Source organism: Vidua chalybeata, chromosome 12 (assembly GCF_026979565.1).
Source record: "Vidua chalybeata isolate OUT-0048 chromosome 12, bVidCha1 merged haplotype, whole genome shotgun sequence".
Classification (NCBI taxonomy): domain Eukaryota; kingdom Metazoa; phylum Chordata; class Aves; order Passeriformes; family Viduidae; genus Vidua; species Vidua chalybeata.
In genome coordinates, this window is record NC_071541.1 from 9652412 (window position 1) to 9671251 (window position 18840).

Here is an 18840-nt window from a genome sequence, read left to right on the forward strand (position 1 = left end):
GGACCAATCCTTCAGGCGTCCCACTGGAAATGTCCTTGTGCGGCCGCGGGCCCGGAGCTGCTGCTGTTGTGACGGAGCTGGGGGAGCCCTGGCCTGGGGTGGCCGCTGTGGCCAGAACTTGGCAGGATTGCAGGCTGGCCCAGAGCTGGGCTGGGGCTACGTGAGGGTTCAAACATGGTACAAACTTGGCATCAGCGTGGGTTCATTACCTGGTGCCAGTGCCAAGTCACACACTGAGGCCAGCTATTTTTTATATTTTTTTATTCTTGTCTGTGCAGAGTGGGGAGCTGTGTGGTGACCCATGGAAGGTTAATTCACTGATCATCCAAACTTCACACTCTTTATACAACTTAATAAACAAAGGCATCAACATTCCTTGGTTACAGATTACTCAACTCCCCTCTTTGCTAGTTCTGTCTCTTGCTTCTCCTGCCAATTAGTCTGCAGGCACAATTCTTCCCTCCGTTTGAGTCTGGGGCCCGTTTTCAGTAGGTGGTCAATGAGTTGTCACGATCTCCTGCTGCCAGAATCACCTTTCCCCAGGTACTGCTCAATTCTGACTTCACTCCTGGTGCCTCTCATCCAGACAGCCTATTCATTTGGGGATTGTCTTCTTTTCTTAAAACAGCAGATTAGCCAAACACATGATGCTCACAATGCAATTGCTTAATCATAACCATCCAGCTATAGCTACTGATTAATACCTAAAAAAAAAAAAAAAAAAAAACAAAGTTTGACTCAACCCCCTATCAAAACCTTGAGAGCCTCATAGGTTGAGGGGTTTGGTATCATCAAGAGAAAAAAAACCCAAAAAACAAACCACACACACACACACACAAAAATACAAAAAACCCAAACCAAACAAACAAACAAACAAAAAAACAACAACCCCCCCCAAAACAAACAAACAAAACCCCAAACAACCACCAAAAACCCAAAAACCCAACACAACTAGGAAAAAAACCAACCCAAACCAACCAACCCAAACTAAAACTCTCCTTCCTGCCTTTTTTGGTGAGTGCCACAGAGATGAGACCTGAATGAAACAGCCAAGTACAAACCCACCTCCATGGGATGGATCCAGCTCTGTAACCTCAGAGAGGAGCACAGGTGCTCTTGGGAGTGAGGTTCAGAGTTTTAATTATACTGGGTAACTCTTTGTACCATTTTTCATCCCCATGGAGAAAAAGAACTCTCTGATAGGTTTTAATTGAAATACTGAAGTTCATAGTTATCTGTGGTTGCAAGAAGAGGCTGCCTCTCACTTGTCTTTCTTTAATAAACTGGAAAAATACAAGGTGCTCTGATGTTGTTGCTTGGCAGTGTGACAGCTGATAGAAGCACCAGATACAGTTCTCTGAGTTTGGAAATGTATTGCTTTTGTGTTTGGCAAGCTGGGTCAGGCCCATCTTTAATCGTTTATGGAGACAGAATTGCAAAGCTGAAGGAGGTAATCAGTTGCTAAGAAAGCTGCACCTGTATTCCAGGGAGTGCGAAGTGTGCAATAGAGAAAGAACAATTTCTGCCCTGTGAAGCAATTTCTGATAGTGAAGCTGTCTTGCTTTTGGCTGTTTAAAAGGGGAATTGGTGAGAGACATCAGGGACAGAGAAGTGCAAGTCATATTAGAGCCATAAAGTATTTTAATCTGCAATGGAAGAGGAGAAACACGCATTACTGGAAAATAGGACAAATGAATGAAAACATCTGTGCTGTTCTAATTAAATCACACTTTAACAAATAATTTATTGTTGCCTGTTCAAACCTCACAGTGACAACACTGAGAAGGAAAACCAGCCCAAACTCAGGCCAGGGTTGGTTCTTAAAATGTTCCTTTCTGGTCGAGGATGAGATTCATCACCAAGTCTGTGAGGAAAATCTGTGCTACTGAGTTGCACGACAGGATGTGGAAAAAGGAATTAATCCTAGAAATTCCAAGGTGGCTCGTGCTGCTGTGAGGACTGCAGAGCTGGCACTTGTGTTCTTGCAAGAAGCAGTGGATTTTTCTGTGGGTAGCAGAGGTCTGGCTAGGCATGCCTGGGTTGGGAATGAGGCAGCGTCACTGATGCTGTACAGAACCAAGGCATGTGTGTGATGAGATAACCTTCAGCTCAGGTCCTCTCTCATGGAGCAGCAGCAGGCAGGGAAAAACATGGATGTGAAAAATGCATATTTTATGATTGCCTTTTTGCAAATATTAAAATGATATTATATGTGTAATGTTAGAAAGTTATGCTGTATTAATTCTCTTAAGTAGTGTGTTAAATATAGTTTTAGGTTATAATATAATGCTAAAACAGAAACTCTGCAATGTAAGATACTTTTTTTCTAGCTCAAGAAAAGGAATAAGATAAACAAGAAGCTCTTTGCACAGAGATAACAGCGACATGAAACCTGAAGAGTTACGGCCTCCTTATCGGAGAAGACAAACATTCTTCCACCTTCTCTCCGTCTTTATGGAACCACCAGGATTAAGGGGAAGAAGTTGACAAAACCCAGAGAAAATTCTTAATTTGCAAGGAATTTATGCATCATGTATGAGATGTATGAATATGCAACAGGCTATTGCTTTTAAGGTTATTCCTTTGTTCACAAGGCATGTTTTTGGCAGCTTAGTGCCCAAAAACATCCGGACATCCGTAATTCTTTGCTTTTTATTGTCTTGTACTGTCCTAATCCTAATCCAAAAAATTGTCCAATTTTTTATTACTCTAATTTTATTACTAATTTTTAATATCTATTTTATTACTAATAAACTTTTAAGATTTTAAAAACCAAGTGATTGGTGTTTTTCACAATGGAGCAGGACAGAGGGGAGCCCTGCTCCTGCTGGAGCCGTGGGGTTGCTCTGCTGCTGGGGGATTGAGCACTGCGAGCGCACGCAGACAGATGGCTTTGGGAGCACCGTGTGTCGCTGCAGCGGTCTTGGATTTTCAGGCTAAGAACTGACAAGCTTTCACACATATTCTTTCCTCAGAAAGACTCCATGTCGACTCTAACCTGTGAAGGGCTATTCTGTGCATGTTTTTGATCCAGCCCACAGGAATTAATAAAATTCCAGTGAGGGAGAATAAGAACACTTCCAATTGTGAAGTAAAACCAGCTTAACATAAAGAAATGAGGTGGGGAAGGGGAGGAGTCTGTTTCAGTGTACAGTAGAGGCTCAGTGTGGCTTTTCTGTGCTTATTTATATCAGGAATTTGTGAAAGCTGTATAAACGACCATGTCTGACAGCCCTGAATTCCTGGGGAATACTTGATTCCTCACTTCCAATTAGTATGCTGCTCATTGTAGAATGAGGTCTAATTGTTTTTGTTTCCACAAAGCTGCATCAACACAAAAAGCTTGTTTATTATTTTTGAGGAAGATTTGGGATCACAGTGGATTGTTCTTAGGGTGTTTTTTTATAAAACAGTGGTGTTTCACTGTCTCATGAAATTGGTGAGGTGCTGCACAAACTTGAAATGAATCAGTTGCAAAGCTTTGGTGTGCATTTCTCCTACACCCCCTTACCAAAACTTGTAGGAGCTCCAGACCAAATGATATTGATGTTTGAAGGTTTTGTTCTTCAGAGACTGATTCTCTGATCTCAGACACTAAGGTTTCATCCTACCCTAAGGCTTTGATATTCTATCTTATTTTTCTACATCTTGGCTTTAAGATGAAATAAAACTGTGAGTAAATAACAGCTGGACATTTTGTGAGATAAGCCCTAGTGCTAGGGCACTCTGTCCTCATATACTTTCAGAGCCACTCAACATAAGATGACTCATCTATGTTTTTCTGAGGGATGCAAAAATTCCTTTTGTCTTTCTTGTATATACACTTTTTTCAGTCTCTTCATCTCAGAGTTTTTGTATGAAAGAATTTGTGTTATGTCAACAAAAATATTTTTTAAAACAGTGCATTTTTTTTTTTTGCTTTCCATAGTTTGCATGATCTTGGTTAGCTGGAGTATTTGTGGAATTTGTGTGTCTTAGTGTGTGTGAGGCCAAAAATGACTATGAATCAAGCAAAACTGTTTGCAAACTAATCCTTGAAGCATCAGAGGTCCAGAAGTGTTTATTTCCTTCTAGAAAAGGTTCTTTTCCCAAAATCAAGTCCCAGCATATATTTTTTTACTTACTTCTGTATATTTTCCTAAGAGGAATCTGAAGAAAAGTCTAGAAGAAAAGTATTTATGTTTTTTTATTGTATTTTCAGAAATGTGCAATTGCTGCAGCAAAACAAACAAGCAAAAATAAGAAACCAAAAGCCCTTTGGTGGAACTCTAGATGGACACTGTGAATTTTTTTCTCAGGAAGACTGAAAGTTAGTCTCATTTGGGTAGGTAATTGGCAGGTGTGCAGACTAGGAGGAAAAAATCCCAAAGGTTTGATAAATGTTTGAGCTCTTTTGCATGATCCTAGGCAGAAAGTCAAAACCAGAAGAAGTACATAGTAACTGTTTAACTGGCATGTGTGTGGCTCTGGATTTTTGCCTGTTGGGTCACAAGCTGCAATGCCAGATTGCTTTTGCGCTATTTCAGTTTTGCTTGCAAACTAAAAATTAGTCGAAAAAAAATCTGATGATGACTTAATGCTAAATTGAATGGTGATCTAAAGGAGCCTTGTCCTGTTCTATGGGAACCTGCATTTTATGTTCAGTTTTATAATGCACTTTAAAGCATGTTTTGTGTCTACAGTGTTGTCCTCTCTTCTGTTTTCATATATGTTATGAGAGAGGGAATGCTGTTATGTGCTAGTTGTATAGAAATTGTAATTCCTCTCAAATACACCTTGAAAGTAGGGATTTCCTAAGAGCATCCAACAGCTTCAATCAGAAATAGGCTTAATGTCATCTTGCAACAGAATCTGTGGGAGTGACATAGTTACTGCAACCAGAATTAGCTTAGAAAACTGTTATTGATAGCCATGATTTTTTTAGTATGCATTTTAGCAAGTTTTACTGCAAATGGACATCGTGACCCTTCCTCCTTTGGGGAATGTGTGCATATTCTTAATTCTCTGATGGACATAAGAAAAAAAATTGAGCATGAGTTCAAAAGAATAATAGGTTTTCCACTGTTTTCCTGTACTAAGAGATACCAATAGATATATTTTCTACACTGAAGATGTAAAAAGGAAACTTCCAAAGGAAATTGTCTTATCAATTTCGTTGGTGTGTGGCTGTGGATATTTTCATCCCCTGAACAGGGATTCTAATTTATTGGACTACATGTGTTTTCTGTGGTTTCTGTCTGATTGGCATAAAAGACAATCATGCCCTTTAAGGAATTGCTCAACTCCTTATGATTTACCCATTCATCTGTCCACCCTTCTTTCACCATCTGCTTCTTCCGCTGTGGACATGTGAAGTTGCTCCATGCCTGCAGCAAAATGCAGCCTGGATGGTTCACAGTCAGGCTTTTGCAGGCAGCAGTTTTCCTGTCTTTGCAAGCACAGATGGACTTGCCTCTTTGTCAAGGTGTAGCCCTATAAAGAAGCTGGGTTTTGTATTCCAACTGCACATCTGCAAACTCCTTCGAGACACTACAGACTTGTATTTCTTTGTCTCTAGGTCTGGGATGCCAGGCTGGAGGAAGTGCCTTGTTTTTTGTCTGCGGAGAATGCAGGGCAGAGGTAAGGCAAGAGGGGAGTATGACAGCAAAGAGGAGATATAATTGAGGGGATTCCCATGGGAAGGGGTTGAGTTCAATGCTTCTTTTTATGCTCATAGATATTGTTAAAGCTGCGGATCCATCCCAAAACTTATGACTTTTTATTTAAAATAAACAAATCCACGGTGCAGCTTTCCCATAAGAAAGCACATTTTCAGCTTGAAATCCATTCCCCTTCCAAAGTGCTGGTCTAGATGCTGCTAGTGAATGCATACCTGCTTTGCTTACAGCTCTGTCTTTAATCTGAACCTGGCCTAACAGAGCTTTTATGGTGGTATAGTTGTCTATCAAAAGCATCTACCAGAGCATAACATTTGGGAGCTCTAAACCTCATGTACCTTCTTTATGGTCTGGTTTTCTTTTAAAGAAAACACCGGGCTATTGATTGTGTCAGGTAGAGAGACACATGCTCGTTGTAGCTGTAACTTTCCAAAGATGCTACTTTCTAGCTGTGAGTTCAAACTCTGTTATTTATGTTCATTTAGTGTCACAATGAGGATATAAGTCATATTTATATCACTTCTTGTAAAATGCTTCTGTTTATATCCCGCTGTTTGAGCTGAATTATTTTAAACCAGCAGGCTCATGGCAGCAGATTCAGGTTTTCTGACATGTTGGCAGAAATCTAGGTCCTATAGCACATTACTAGGTTACTTTGGAGGAGAGGAATAATTTATATTTACTAGTCTTTGCACAATAATGTTGAATTGCAGTTGATGCTTTTTTTAACATATATTGAATGGTGCTATTGCAATCTGAACTGGGTGGGATTTCTGTTCAGTACAAAGCAGCATGTTTCTTTTTCCCTTAGACCAACAGAAATCTCTAGCCTGAGCTCTTTCATTTGTCTTCTCAGGCTAGAAATGCAAGAAATGCAAAGGACATGACTCTTTTAAGAATAAATAAATAAATAATAAATTTTAAAACTATGTATACATAAATCTTTGTTCTGTGGTTATGAATGATCTTTGAATTGCACTTTGAGATGCAAACATGAAGACATCACTTCTGCACATTTACTCTTTATGCAGGGTCTGGTTCTTGACGCTGAGCAGAAAATGGGCTGGCATAATAGAACAAATTATTGCTGTACGTGTGATTTCTTGATGCATTGGAAAAAATCAGATCTGTGTACTTAGGCAGGACACATCTCTGGCACGGGGTCATTTTTACCTTGATGCACCAAAGATATTTCAATCAGCATAATTGGGGATGGGGTTTCTCTATCATATGGGCATTGATTACCTAGCAGTCATCTACCATCTGCCTGCATAGATGGCTAAGTGGCAGCTATGATTAATTTATTAAGAGAACAAAACTATCTTATGTATATAATCCTTCTCAGATATTCTGGTAGTGAAAAGGTGCTGTTAGGTGCTTTAGAATTAAGGGAATTTTTTTTCCTTCACTGTAGCTCAAAGCCTTGGTCCACTCTAGTTTGTATTTCTCTTTATTTTCTACAGTGAGATTTATCTGCAATAAAGTGTTCTTTCAGTATCCATCATCCTGTCATTTATTCCAAAAAAATGAAGTGAAAGACATAAATTGTCTTTCTGGACAAATTAGTTGAGGAGAGGCCTGTTTGAGGAGAGGCTCGAAAGGCTGTTTAAGATAATTTTCCCAGGGAAAGAGAGAGCAGCGTCTAAGGAAGAAAGGAATAGTGATGGATGGCTCTCTCCCGGCTCCCCTCTGCAGCAATGTCCCGGAGGTGTCGCTCGCGCTGGTAGAGGGACCTAAGGGCGGTAGATGGCACTGCGAGACTGTTACTGCATTTGTGTAATTCCCGTCTCGGCGAGACCGTGCGCGCTCGGCAGAGGAGACCTCGCATGAATGAGCGTCTCCCCTGCACCTCCCTGGCATCTCGCTAACCCTGGAGGGGTAAATTGGTTTCTCCCCCCCACTCCTCCGGTCTCATACATATAAAGTTAGGTAAGAAATAAGACAAGTGGAGAACCCAGAACTGCAAGAAGAGCTGGCCCCAGATTTCCAGCTGCCAGTCTAAGTTCAGTGAGAGTTAGTGGGACTCGAGCTTGAGGTTCTATTTTGGCCATCTCTCTGCAATAAAAGTTGGACAAGTGCTTTTATGTTAAGTGACATGAAATAGCAGCCATCCTTTCAATCTCCCAGCTGGCAATGGCTTTTCAAGGGCTGAGATTGAAGATTAAATAGGTAAGGAGTTATCCAAAAGGGTTGTTAGCTTTCCAGAGACACCAAAACACACATCCTAAGGAAATTCGTGTTCCTTTTGCTTGAGTGATCCCTGTCCTGTTGTTGAATGGGCCTTCAGCCCCTAATACGAAGGCTACTCCCCATACAGGCCTTCCCATACAAATGTTACTTAAAATAGAACCCCAGAAGGCACCAAAGTGTTGCTATATGTATCATGAAAGCTTAGAGTGATTGTAGATGTTATTTTAGCAATAATTGAGAAAAGAAATATTGAGTCTCTGTGCATAGAGAGAGCTTGAAAGTGTGTGTGGCGCTGCTGCTATTAGTCAAATATAGACAAGTGGAATGAGAACTAGAATAATACTTCAAAATGAATAACTACATCAGGCAAAAGTCCAATGATTTCTTTATTAAGGCCTTGATGAGTGCCAAGCAACTCATCAGATTTACCAAGGAGCCATACAAAATGTGAATTCCAGTATTTTATGAAACACTGGAGGACTGAGCCCACACTACAAGGAAGTGAGGGGAGCTTTGCATTTTTTAGCTCTTGCCCACAGTACTCGTTTCCTTGCCAGCTGATCTGGGAGACATTGGAACACTGAAATGGCAATTATTGTATTTTTCTATCCCTTTTGAATGTACATGCAAAATTACCAAATGTTTCCATTAAGACCAGCAGTCAATATCAATGATTTGCAACTGTCTTGCCTCCTTCTCTGATCTGAAATAGACTGCAGTCATTAATGTGCTACTGACAGCTGGAGCTGGGTCACAATGAGAGGGACGAGGAGGCAAGACAGCCATAGTAATGACTTTTAACATATGTTGACGGAGATGTAGTGTTGCTTTCTGCACCCTGCTCTTTGCTTGAACTCCTTCTGTTCAACAACCAGAAAAAAGAAAACCACCTAATTTTTTCTAATGGCAATATTGAAGTCAGTTTTCATGAGATTCAAACATGTGCTTTACTGAGATGGATGGATAGTGTTTTTCTGCTTACTATCAAGTGCAGTGGGTTTTGGTGGAATAGATGAGTGCTTAATGCCAACTCTGGTTAAGGAGGGAGCTTGAGACTGTGGCATGAGTGAAGGCTGGGTCCAAGCCTGTCTTCATGTCCTGAGTCATCTGCCAATGATGCACAACAGTAACTCACCTCATAAATTTGTTTTCCACAGCTTCTGGTTCATAAGATTCTGGATACTGTTGGATCAGCAGGGCCAAACTTTTGGGAGTCAAACTTGCCAGCTGCTACCCTGAGTCTGACTGTCCAGAGCAGCTGGGATTGGATTTGACTGCCCTTCCACTGTAGTTCTGAATGGACTTCTGGGCATGGCAGATACTGTAGTCATGTTAATAGAAGGCACAGAAGTAGTTCCATTGTGTATTTCTTTCATGGTTGTTAAAAGATACTGAGCTATTCCTGGAAGAAATGACAAATCCCTGGTGATCAACTTTTTTTACTTGCACAGCTGGTAACCAAGAAAAATGCAGGTTGGGAGTGCAGGAACAGCTTAAAAATCCTTTCACATAAAGAACAATTTGTCAATCAGGAAAACAAAGCAAAATGTAGAGCATGTCCTAATGGGAAACCTTCCCAGGCTGTCTGGTACCTGGCATTCTGGGTGGTGCAGAGCCAGCTATCCTATACCTGATATCTCTTTCACTTAAGTGATCTGTAAAATTTCCCCGGGGAACCTCTGCAATGAGGAGCAGAGATGAAACCTACATAGCCAGAGGCAAATCTTGCTGCTAAGTGGATGCCTGGAATGAAAACCTCTATGTAGCAGTGGGATGGTTTGGAGATTTCTGCTGTGGGTAAATGGTGGTAAGCACAGTTCTTGCTTGAGAGGGTTATGTGGCTTTATGAAGGTAAACACTTGGACATGGTGCAAAATGGTGACATTTTATTAATGATGCTGTGTGTGTGTCTAAGGCAAAACGTGGTGGTGTGTGCAGGGGAAAAACGAATATGATAAAGGAAAGGAGGGTGTCCTGAAAGCAGTTTTGAAAGAGAAGGAACATGTTTCCAGCAACTCCATCTTCAATCAAAAGTTAGAAAATGGTTCTTCATTGCTGTGACTGAGTTCAATCTTGTTTTTAAATTCTCCTGTCTTCCAAAGTAACACTCCAGATCACACAGCAGCTTCACAGTGAACCAGACAAAGCTGTCTACTGGCTGTTCACACCAGATGTGACCAAAAGCATTGTCTCTTTTGTTGCATGGTTGTAAACAAATATTAACAGTATTGAGCAGTTGTATCAGCTGCTAATGCTTCAGACTGCTCTCTGCTTCCATGTGGAGAGTAGTACACAGAGTAACATGTAGCATGCATGGCCACCTTGGATCTTGAATTTCTGACATGTTTCAGTAGCCTGGAAATCAATAGGCAGCAGCTGCAATGGGGCTGGGGGCACTGCAGGACCCTAAACCCTGCTGTCAGCAGGGGAAGGGGCACATACCTCCGAGTCTTGCTTTAACATGAATGGTTTGGGACCTGAAGTGAGGAAGATGCAAAGCTTCTCTGTCTTGCTACACTGTGGTCTTCCCAGCACCATATTGTGTGCTGGGTCACTGGCAGGTAAGTGGGGATAGTCTCTGTGGTGGGGCATCGGCAGCAAGTGACAAGGTTAGGTTTGGGAACAAGGTGGACAGCCAATGTTCTGTTGTTGGCAGATAAAATGACTGGTGTCTGTGACTTGCTCTAAACAGCATCTATGAGTCAAGAACCCTCAAGGGAAGCGAAACTGAAGTTTCAACACTAGCATCAGCCCAGCAGTCAGCTCAGCAAAGACAGGCCTTGTGCCCAGGAGAAGAGACCTGCTGACAGTGGTGTTGCAGGAAGCGGAGAACCAAGGAGAGAAACCCCTGGCTTGGTGGTCACAGGCAGCCCCACTGCTTCAGCACTCAGAGCTTGTTGTACATGGACTTTGTAGAGTTCCCATAGAAGGAAGATGATTTTGGAAGGAGGTGAAGAGTGAGTCTGAGCCCATTTGTGCTTATGCTGTGATTTCCAATGGAGGAGGTGAAGAACCAGCTCCTGAGCTGACTCCAAGTATGCCTTTGGGACAGAAACAAGGAGCACTTCAGCTCCCTTCCAGCACAAACAGAGCATAGAGGTGACCATATCCTCATGGAGCCCATTAATGGGGTGTATACTTGTGTCAGTGAAATCCAAAGACATCTGTCTAAAAGGTATTCAGAGAGATGAGTATCACCCAGAAGAGGCAAAATGACAGATTGCTTCCAGCCTTCAGAACTTAGTTGGACATGAACACTTCTACAGAAATCCATAGTATGAAGTGCCTGACAAGAAGCAGGCAACAAACCAAGTAAACTGTTTGCACTGCCTGAATTTAAGGCAAAAAACAGAACCAAGTTGGATTAGTAAGTAAAGTTGCTATTAATCAAACTCTGGTAGTAGCAAAATGAAGATAATCCATTTTAAAATTGCCTTTAACCTTCTACCATGACAGGATGTTATTAAATTCCAGGATCTCACTGCTGTGCATGGGTATAGAAGTGAGTGTAGCAGCCAGTGAGACGAACCCATCATGACACTGTGTTGTGACAGAGATTGATGCTCTGTATCCCCACTACCCTTCCATGTGCCTGAGAGGTGAAAGTAGAGACTGGTTCTGCATTAATGCAGCCATGTGCTGTTTACATATCACGGTGGGATGGAAATAAATTTCCTATAGTCCCTGCCTTCTCCATGTACAGCTGTAAGGATACAGGGTGCACTGCTTCAATACTCAGCAAAGTAACCCATCCTTGGTAGAGAAAGAAAATTTATCTTTTACTTAGTTAAGTCTAGGAGTGGGAGTGAGAAAGGAAAAGATTATTCTAGACACCTAAATAGATTTCCTTTGTGTAGGATTACATAGGTCAAAGTAATTTCTAGCTTGATCTTAACTATTGAATGCTGCCTGGCAGTAGGACCAGGCCAATATGGAGGGGAGGGAGCCCACAGTCCTCTCTGTTTCCCCAGAGGGTTTCATGATGCCTCCAAATCACTGTTGAAGTAATGCCACCTCACTAGTGGTGCCATCTCACTAGTGGTACGTCTTCAGTCAAGCTGCTGGGAATGGTGGGTGGACAAAACACCACTCCAAAGGGTCTCCCAAGTGCCAGATCCTCATGGGTTCAGATATGGCAAGAGAGGAGCTCTTAAGTCACTTGGTTTGGGGCTGAAAGTGAAGATTGACTCATTTCACTGACTTTCCTTGTGGCAGGGAGCCAGCTTACTCTTGTGAGATGATGAAATGAGTGACCCTCGGAGTGAGGGTACACATGACAGGAGAGTTTGAGCTGGAGCTGTCTGGAGGCAAAAAGTTCAAAGACAAAATGGAAGCTAAAAAGCCTGGACATTCTCCCTTAACCCCTGCAGGAAAATGGGACTTTTACAGGGGAGCCTCCCCTCGCACACAAGTGGTGTCACTGTCTATCATCCGCCAAGTTCATGCAGTGTGCAGGAGAGGCGAGATCCATCCCATTTGCAAATCCTGGTTTGAAGGCTTGTGACAGGCCTGAACCATTGCTCAGTTGCCAGCTCCTGAGGTTGGAAAACTTGGTGCTTTAATTTTTTTTTCTTACAGCTATAGTGGTATTTAAAGCACAGTGGGGCCAACTGTCCCCTCTTGTGTGCCACTGAAAACTGCTGGGAGGGAGAGGTAAAGTTTGGAGCTACCCAGGACCATAGAGTCCATGCTCTCATTAAGAGCAAACCTCTAATTGAAGACCTCCCATCGTTCCTCTAGTCCTAGAGATACCCCGATACATGTGCAAGGAAAACTTGGTTTTTGTACTGAGCCATGCTGCCTATTTAGGCTGCACACACTGCAGGGCAGAGATCTTTCCTTTTGCCCACCTTAGGATGAGCTGGGACTTTAGTTTTGCTGTACTCTGTGTTCCTCAGTGGGGCAAGGACCACCAGCTGCTGAAACAGCCAGTGCACAGGGCACAGTAAAGTCCTCAGCTTATCAAACCAGGTCATCCTGTCCTGGGGCATAAGGCCAAAGAGGAATCTCTGCCTCACAAATTTGGTTTGACAACCATTTCTGCAGGATGGAGGAGGACAGCAATGCCTTCTAAAGTTGTGGCAGTATCCATGTCACAGTGGGGCCTAAAATCCTGTGTCTGGACATTTCAGTTATACAGACAGGTTAGACATTGCTCACTGACATGGCTATTCACTTCTGAAGTTTTCTATGGACTTTCTGCTGCTTGAAATATCCCTCCATGACTTCTCTCCAAAGAAGTACCATAGCATCTGTCTTAACATTTATTCTGCTTATGAATTCCATACTGGCACTTCTAGGTATGTTTCATGTTCCCTAAACCAGTTTCCCATGTGGGTACTGAAGTTAGTGCTTGAGAAAATCTCACTACACTAACTTTGGCTCTTTCTACAATAATGGATATGTCAAATTTGATTCTTAAGACCTCTGAGCTGCTTTTTCATCTAGTAATATGCTTGCTATTTTCACGTTTAATTATTTCTGTGGTAGCAGTGTCCTTTAAAAAGCAGTATTGCTGTAGCCATGACAGTCTGAAGACACTTCAGGGAAAGAGTCTTTTGTGAGAATAACCAGTGTAAATGGCAAAACCAGACGAGCTTTTAGATACAAAAAGTGTCAATTTAACCTTACTTTTAAGAGCCTCTTCCTCTGTCATGTTTGTTTCAGATTCTCATTACTTTTCCTGAGAACAATATTAGATCAATAACAATTGCTTTCCTGGAAATAATTTTCTAATGCCCAGATTCTGGTTATCACCATGCAATTATAAAATACAGCTGAGGAAATCAAGGCACAGAAATGCAGGTGATTTGCCTGTGTGGGTGGTTGAGTCAGTCATATAACTCAACAGCTCTTGTCTCTGTATGCTGCATTTTAACTATTGAAGAAGCATAATTTCCTTTCCTCAGGATGCATCCTGGCTTCACATTGGTCCTTCTCGAAAAAGCTTCTGAGTTGTGCTATCAGAATACTTGGGGCATATCACAAACTTTCTATAAATTAGCATGATGTGCCCTGATCCAATCCAGCTGTGGAGTTGTGATTTGTTGTGAGTCCCAAAAGTACAAAGAAATTGCAGGGAAGGGGGTGTGGTGGAGGGGGTGTTGTGTTTTCCTCCAGGGAACAAGCTGTGCAAATGTGCTGTGTTTAGCACAAGGAAAGGAGCTCTTTAAGAAGTTTAGCTGGGTGGGAGTCAATCTCTTCTTACGTTTCTAGTTTGCAGGTAAATGTGGGCAAAAATATATTTTTATGTCTGTGAATTTTTCTGTGTTGCTAGTGGGGTATAGCAGGTCTGACCTATATCTGTGCTCCTGCTGCCAACAGTCCTCAGGAAATCTCTCTTAGAAGTGATTGCTCCAGCTGGCTGGAATAAGCCTTCAGGTGCCATCACTGCCATCACTGTCCTTTAAACTGATGGATAACTCTGGTTAGAATTATGGAAGGGAATCAGCCTGCACAGTGCTGCTCTCTGCTGTGGTAGGAACCTCTCATGCAGTCCTGGGCATTGCATACTGCTGTCTGCCTCTGCAGTGTTGCAAACTCTTATGCTCAAATGAAGAGGGCTGTCTGTTCTCATGAGTTTATGGTTATCCCAGCTTAACTCACTGCAAAAGCATGCTACAATAGTAACTTCAGAAGACCCTCTGCAGCCCAGCTCCCACATTGCTCTTCAAGAACTTGGGGGGCAGGGGGAGAAACTAATTTAACCATAGGCTTTTAACTCAAGTACCTCAGTTAGGATTCTCATCCCCTAGACTGCCCTAAAGTCACGGGTTTCTGCTTTTGCCCCTTCCTGCAGAAACTGATTTTCTCCCTTGGTGCGCTCAGAGCTTTAGGGGGTTGTTTCAAGAAGATTCCCAAGTACCTTTGTGTTGAGCCACTTCCATTTCCACCAGGCACTGAAAAGGTTTCCAGACTCCTGCTGCCCAGCTTGGCATATGCCATGCCACACTTGGCTGGCAGCTCCCTAAATGGCAAATGCTTCTCAGATGTGAGCAGAGCACTGAGGGTGAAGCTGCTGCCCCTTGGCAGGGTGCTAGGCTGTCCTACAACAGCTGCTTTTCATGCAGGTAGGGACAGAAAGGCTGAACTGACAAGCCAAGGTCCATATGGATGCATTCTCTTGCTATTATAGCTGCCCTGTTCCACCTGAGTGGTGTGAGACACCAGCCTCTGAACTGGAATTAGCTCATGCTATCCCAAAGGGAGCTTGGTCCCTAATAGTTTAGATGATAGCAGATGTTGCACATAATACAATAACTCTCACAAAGGGAGGCAGAGATGCAGAATGAGACCTACCAGATAGCTAATAAAAGGCCTCATGAAGAACAAAAAAAAAGCTGCTAGTGATTGCAGAGATATGTTGCCCCCAGGAAATTAAAAACACGAATGTCCTGGCATATGCAATAAGCATCTCCTTTGTGTCCATGTAAAAGTGCTGAAACCTCTGGACTATTAAGAAATTGAAAAGATGCTTTTAAGTTTTACACTTCAGCTGCTTGCAAGTGGTAGTGAAGAAAATGAAATAGATCAGCCTGGCTGCTGTGCAACTTTATTTACCAGAGAAGCCAACTTCAGGATAAACACACGCGTCAATGCACGCACCTGTGTGTGGCTGCCAGGCAGCTGCCGCTCGGGGAAGGGAAAAGGCGCCAGGCTACAGCTGTAACGAGAATGTAGAATGGGAATAGTGTGCTCGCCATATCTTTCCAGGGCATATATCTGTCCAACGTCAGCCGGAGATTTGGGATCCGCAGGGCGCCGGTGTGGGTCGGAGCCCGGCGCCTGTTTGTAGGCGGGGCCCACTCAGTCTACGCAGACCCACCCCGGGGGAAAAAATATACAATATATACATATTGACACGATTTCTCTACCCCTCTTCCCCGAGTTTGCCGTTCCCCGCCCTCCGCGGCGGGGGGAGCGCACCTGCGCGGCGGGCGGCCCGGGGCTGTGCGCAGGCGGGGGCGGGCAGCGCTCCCCCGCCCGGCCCCGGCCCCGCCGCCGCATGCACCGCCCGGCCATAAAGCGCCGGGGAGCCCGGCCGCGCTCGGCAGCGCCCGCCGCTCCCGCCGGGCCCCCCGGGCCCCTCCAGCCACGCCGCTGCCCCGGGGGGCGGCAGCGCTGCCGCGATGCCGGGCTGGAGGAAGAGCCTCGCCCTGTGCCTGCAGCGGATGCAAGAGGACGGTGAGCGCGGCGGGGGGAAAGGAGAGCTGGGGGTGCTCGGAATTACCCCCCGCCTCCCCTTTTCCGTTACTCTTTGGAGGGGTGGTGGTGGTGATGTGTGTCCCTCTGGGAGAGAGAAGATCCTCTGCTGGCATGGAGCTCCGCGGATGAAAGGACTGGAGGGGGGATGCTCTTCGTGCCGATAAACTTTGCCGCAGCCAATCTTCCCTTCCATCCCCGGGCTTGCTTGGTTTCTGCTTTTGTTTATTTTCCTTGTTCAAGCGGTGGGGGCAAGCCTGAGCGCGAGGTGACTGCGTGGTCCTTTTTGGCTATTTAGAGGGGCTTGTAGTACCTGAGCCCCAACTTTCTAAAGCTGCTGGTGATGCTCTTTTCAGCTGGTAATTTTCCCCAGCGCCAACTGCACCTGGGGAATAAAGGGTTTGTAAATTGCACAGAGGACGTGTCACGGTAATCTGATTCCTATTGTGCCGCTTACTGTCGCTCACAGTGACTGTGAATTTTTTTGTTTACATGCTCAAGAGTGTGATGTTAAATAAATGCTGGACCTGCGGCTCATAAAAGTAGTAAGAAGACATCCACAAGGTGGCACAGCGTAAGGGAGGTTTAAATGTTGCACTCCGGCTCCTGCCTTTGTAGATGAACAGGGGTGAGAGTGGTGGGGAAAGTTTATGTCTCTGAAATCAAGTGCGTTTCTCCTCTGCTCTCATGGGACTCGGGTGCAGGAGATGATCCGGGATAGGCAGAAACAAGCAGGAAAGCGTGTTTTATAAAACTGCTGCTTTTGTGCAAAGTAACTAATGGCAGGCTTTTCCTTTGGACCCCTTCCCAGACTGCCTCTCTAGACTGTTCTAATCTCTAAACAGACTTAATAAATATATGAAGTGGCACTGTTACAGCATTTAGTGTGAGTAATGCAAGAATCATGGAATTCTCTGAACCTGCTGGTTAATAAGTGCAGAGAGAAATTGTGCTGTTAGATCCCCTGCAAGGTGTTAGGACAGAGTCATTAAGCTGCTGTGCCTTTCTGATGCTGATTCCTGGCTCCTACTGCTTTGGGAGAGCACCATCTATTTCTACTGCTGGATTGCTCTAGGACCATGGCTTCTCCTTGGAGCCTCCATCCACCCGAGCTAGAGCTGTTAAAAATCTTGTCCTGTAGAAGAGTGAATCAATCCCCTGCTCAACACACCGAGACCTGTTGGCATGAATTCAGCCCTGTTATGGTGCAGTGCTTTGTAACGCTGCCTTGCTGCAGCTGGCACGGATGCTTTTGCACCATTGGATCGGGGTGCCTTTGGGAGCATTATTAAACATTCACAGCAGGGACCTCTTGATCTACAGCTGTGCTGGGTTACTTTCTCTGTGACTTCATACGTGTATGTACTGGCTCTTGCCTCTGGCTCTACGTAATGCCTTTCCTTCTCATCCCCTTTCCCTCTGATTTCAGTCCCAGCACTGCAGTGAGTCTGTGGCTGGTGTGCGTCCCTTTGCGTACATTGCATTTATTTCTGTGGGTGGTTCACAGAGTAGTCAGTCTTAGGAAAGTGCCATTTAATCACAGAATGGCTTATCTGGATGGATAAGTCTTGCAGGCTTGAGCTGATATGCTATGTAGAGGAAGATCAGCTGAGCTTGTAGGGAACTTCTTTCCCTTTTCTACAAGGCAACCGATTTGATGGTTGTGTTATAGCATATAACTCTGCAGGGGCAGCAGAGGAAGTATTTGGTAATGTGTTTGTAGCACTGCAGTGTTAACAGGTATGTTGGAGAAGGTTTTACATCATGACGTGTCCCTGTCTGTGACAGGAGGATTGGATCTGGATGATCTTTAAGGTTCCTTCCAACCCAAACCATTCTATAACAACACTGCAAGAAATGTCTGCACTGTTCAGATTTTGATTTTGCAAACCAACCTCCAACCAGTATATTAAGAAATATTGACTTCTGTTTTTCTTTATTCATAGCAAGTTATGTCTCCCTTGTTGGCATCTCTATGCCTGTGTGTTGTGATAGGTTTGGGGTTTTTTTGATGCCCAAGCTGGGGAGCTTTTCCCCCAGGCATGTGTACTCCAGCCCATCAATTTGCTCACTTCCTCTGAGGACCATAGTACTTAAGCTTCCAAAGGAAATGTCCTGGTGTTCAGCAGGAGCACAACTGTAATTAGAAGAGTGGTATATTTTGGTTACTGAATGTTAAAGTGATGAGCACCTCTTGCAATTTGCAGCCATTCAGAGATGATGAATTGGAAGCTTCATTAATCACAGTTGGTAGAAAAGGTCAGCCATGGTAAGTCACATAAGGAAATGCAAGATATACACAAACTGTGCTGAAGTATGATTGCCATTTCAAATACTATGCACAGGGAGTCTCTTCATGCATGTTTTGCCTTAAAATTTCTGTCTCCTGGAAGATGGCAGTGACTTCTGGCCAGTATGCAGAAGGCTTCATTATATAATGCGTTGGCTTTCTCCACCACAAGGAGACTTGTACATGGGATTTTCTACTGCTTATTGTGTTACATACAAGGAAAAAAAATAATTGATGTCAATGACTTAGAAATATTTGGTGGAAGATATGTTTCCTCTAGCTTGCATGGATAACAGACCTGTTACTCCAAAATCACAGGGTTCATCAGCTCCTCCCTGCATTACTGTGGGGTTGTCTCAGACCTGAAAGAAGAGGTTAAAGCATATGGTCTGGCTTTCTGTCCCTCACTGTGTGTGCAGAGCTTTGTGGCCAGATCTTCTGCTGATTTCTCTCCCTGATAACTCATCCTCTTCTGAGGCAGTGATAAGAGCTAGTTGGCCA

General features: G+C 43.7%; 1 protein-coding gene across 2 annotated transcripts in view; it reads left to right on the top strand.

The window, feature by feature from the left end:
- The first annotated feature begins 15974 nt into the window (after window positions 1-15974).
- The window catches only part of GRIP2 (glutamate receptor interacting protein 2), a 256934-nt gene continuing 254068 nt past the window's right edge, over window positions 15975-18840 (top strand). For both annotated transcript variants that reach the window (XM_053953995.1, XM_053953997.1), the window contains exon 1: window positions 15975-16031. In XM_053953995.1, the coding sequence (XP_053809970.1) occupies window positions 15977-16031 (55 nt within the window). In that variant the 5' untranslated portion in view covers window positions 15975-15976. The remainder of the gene's footprint in view (window positions 16032-18840) is intronic.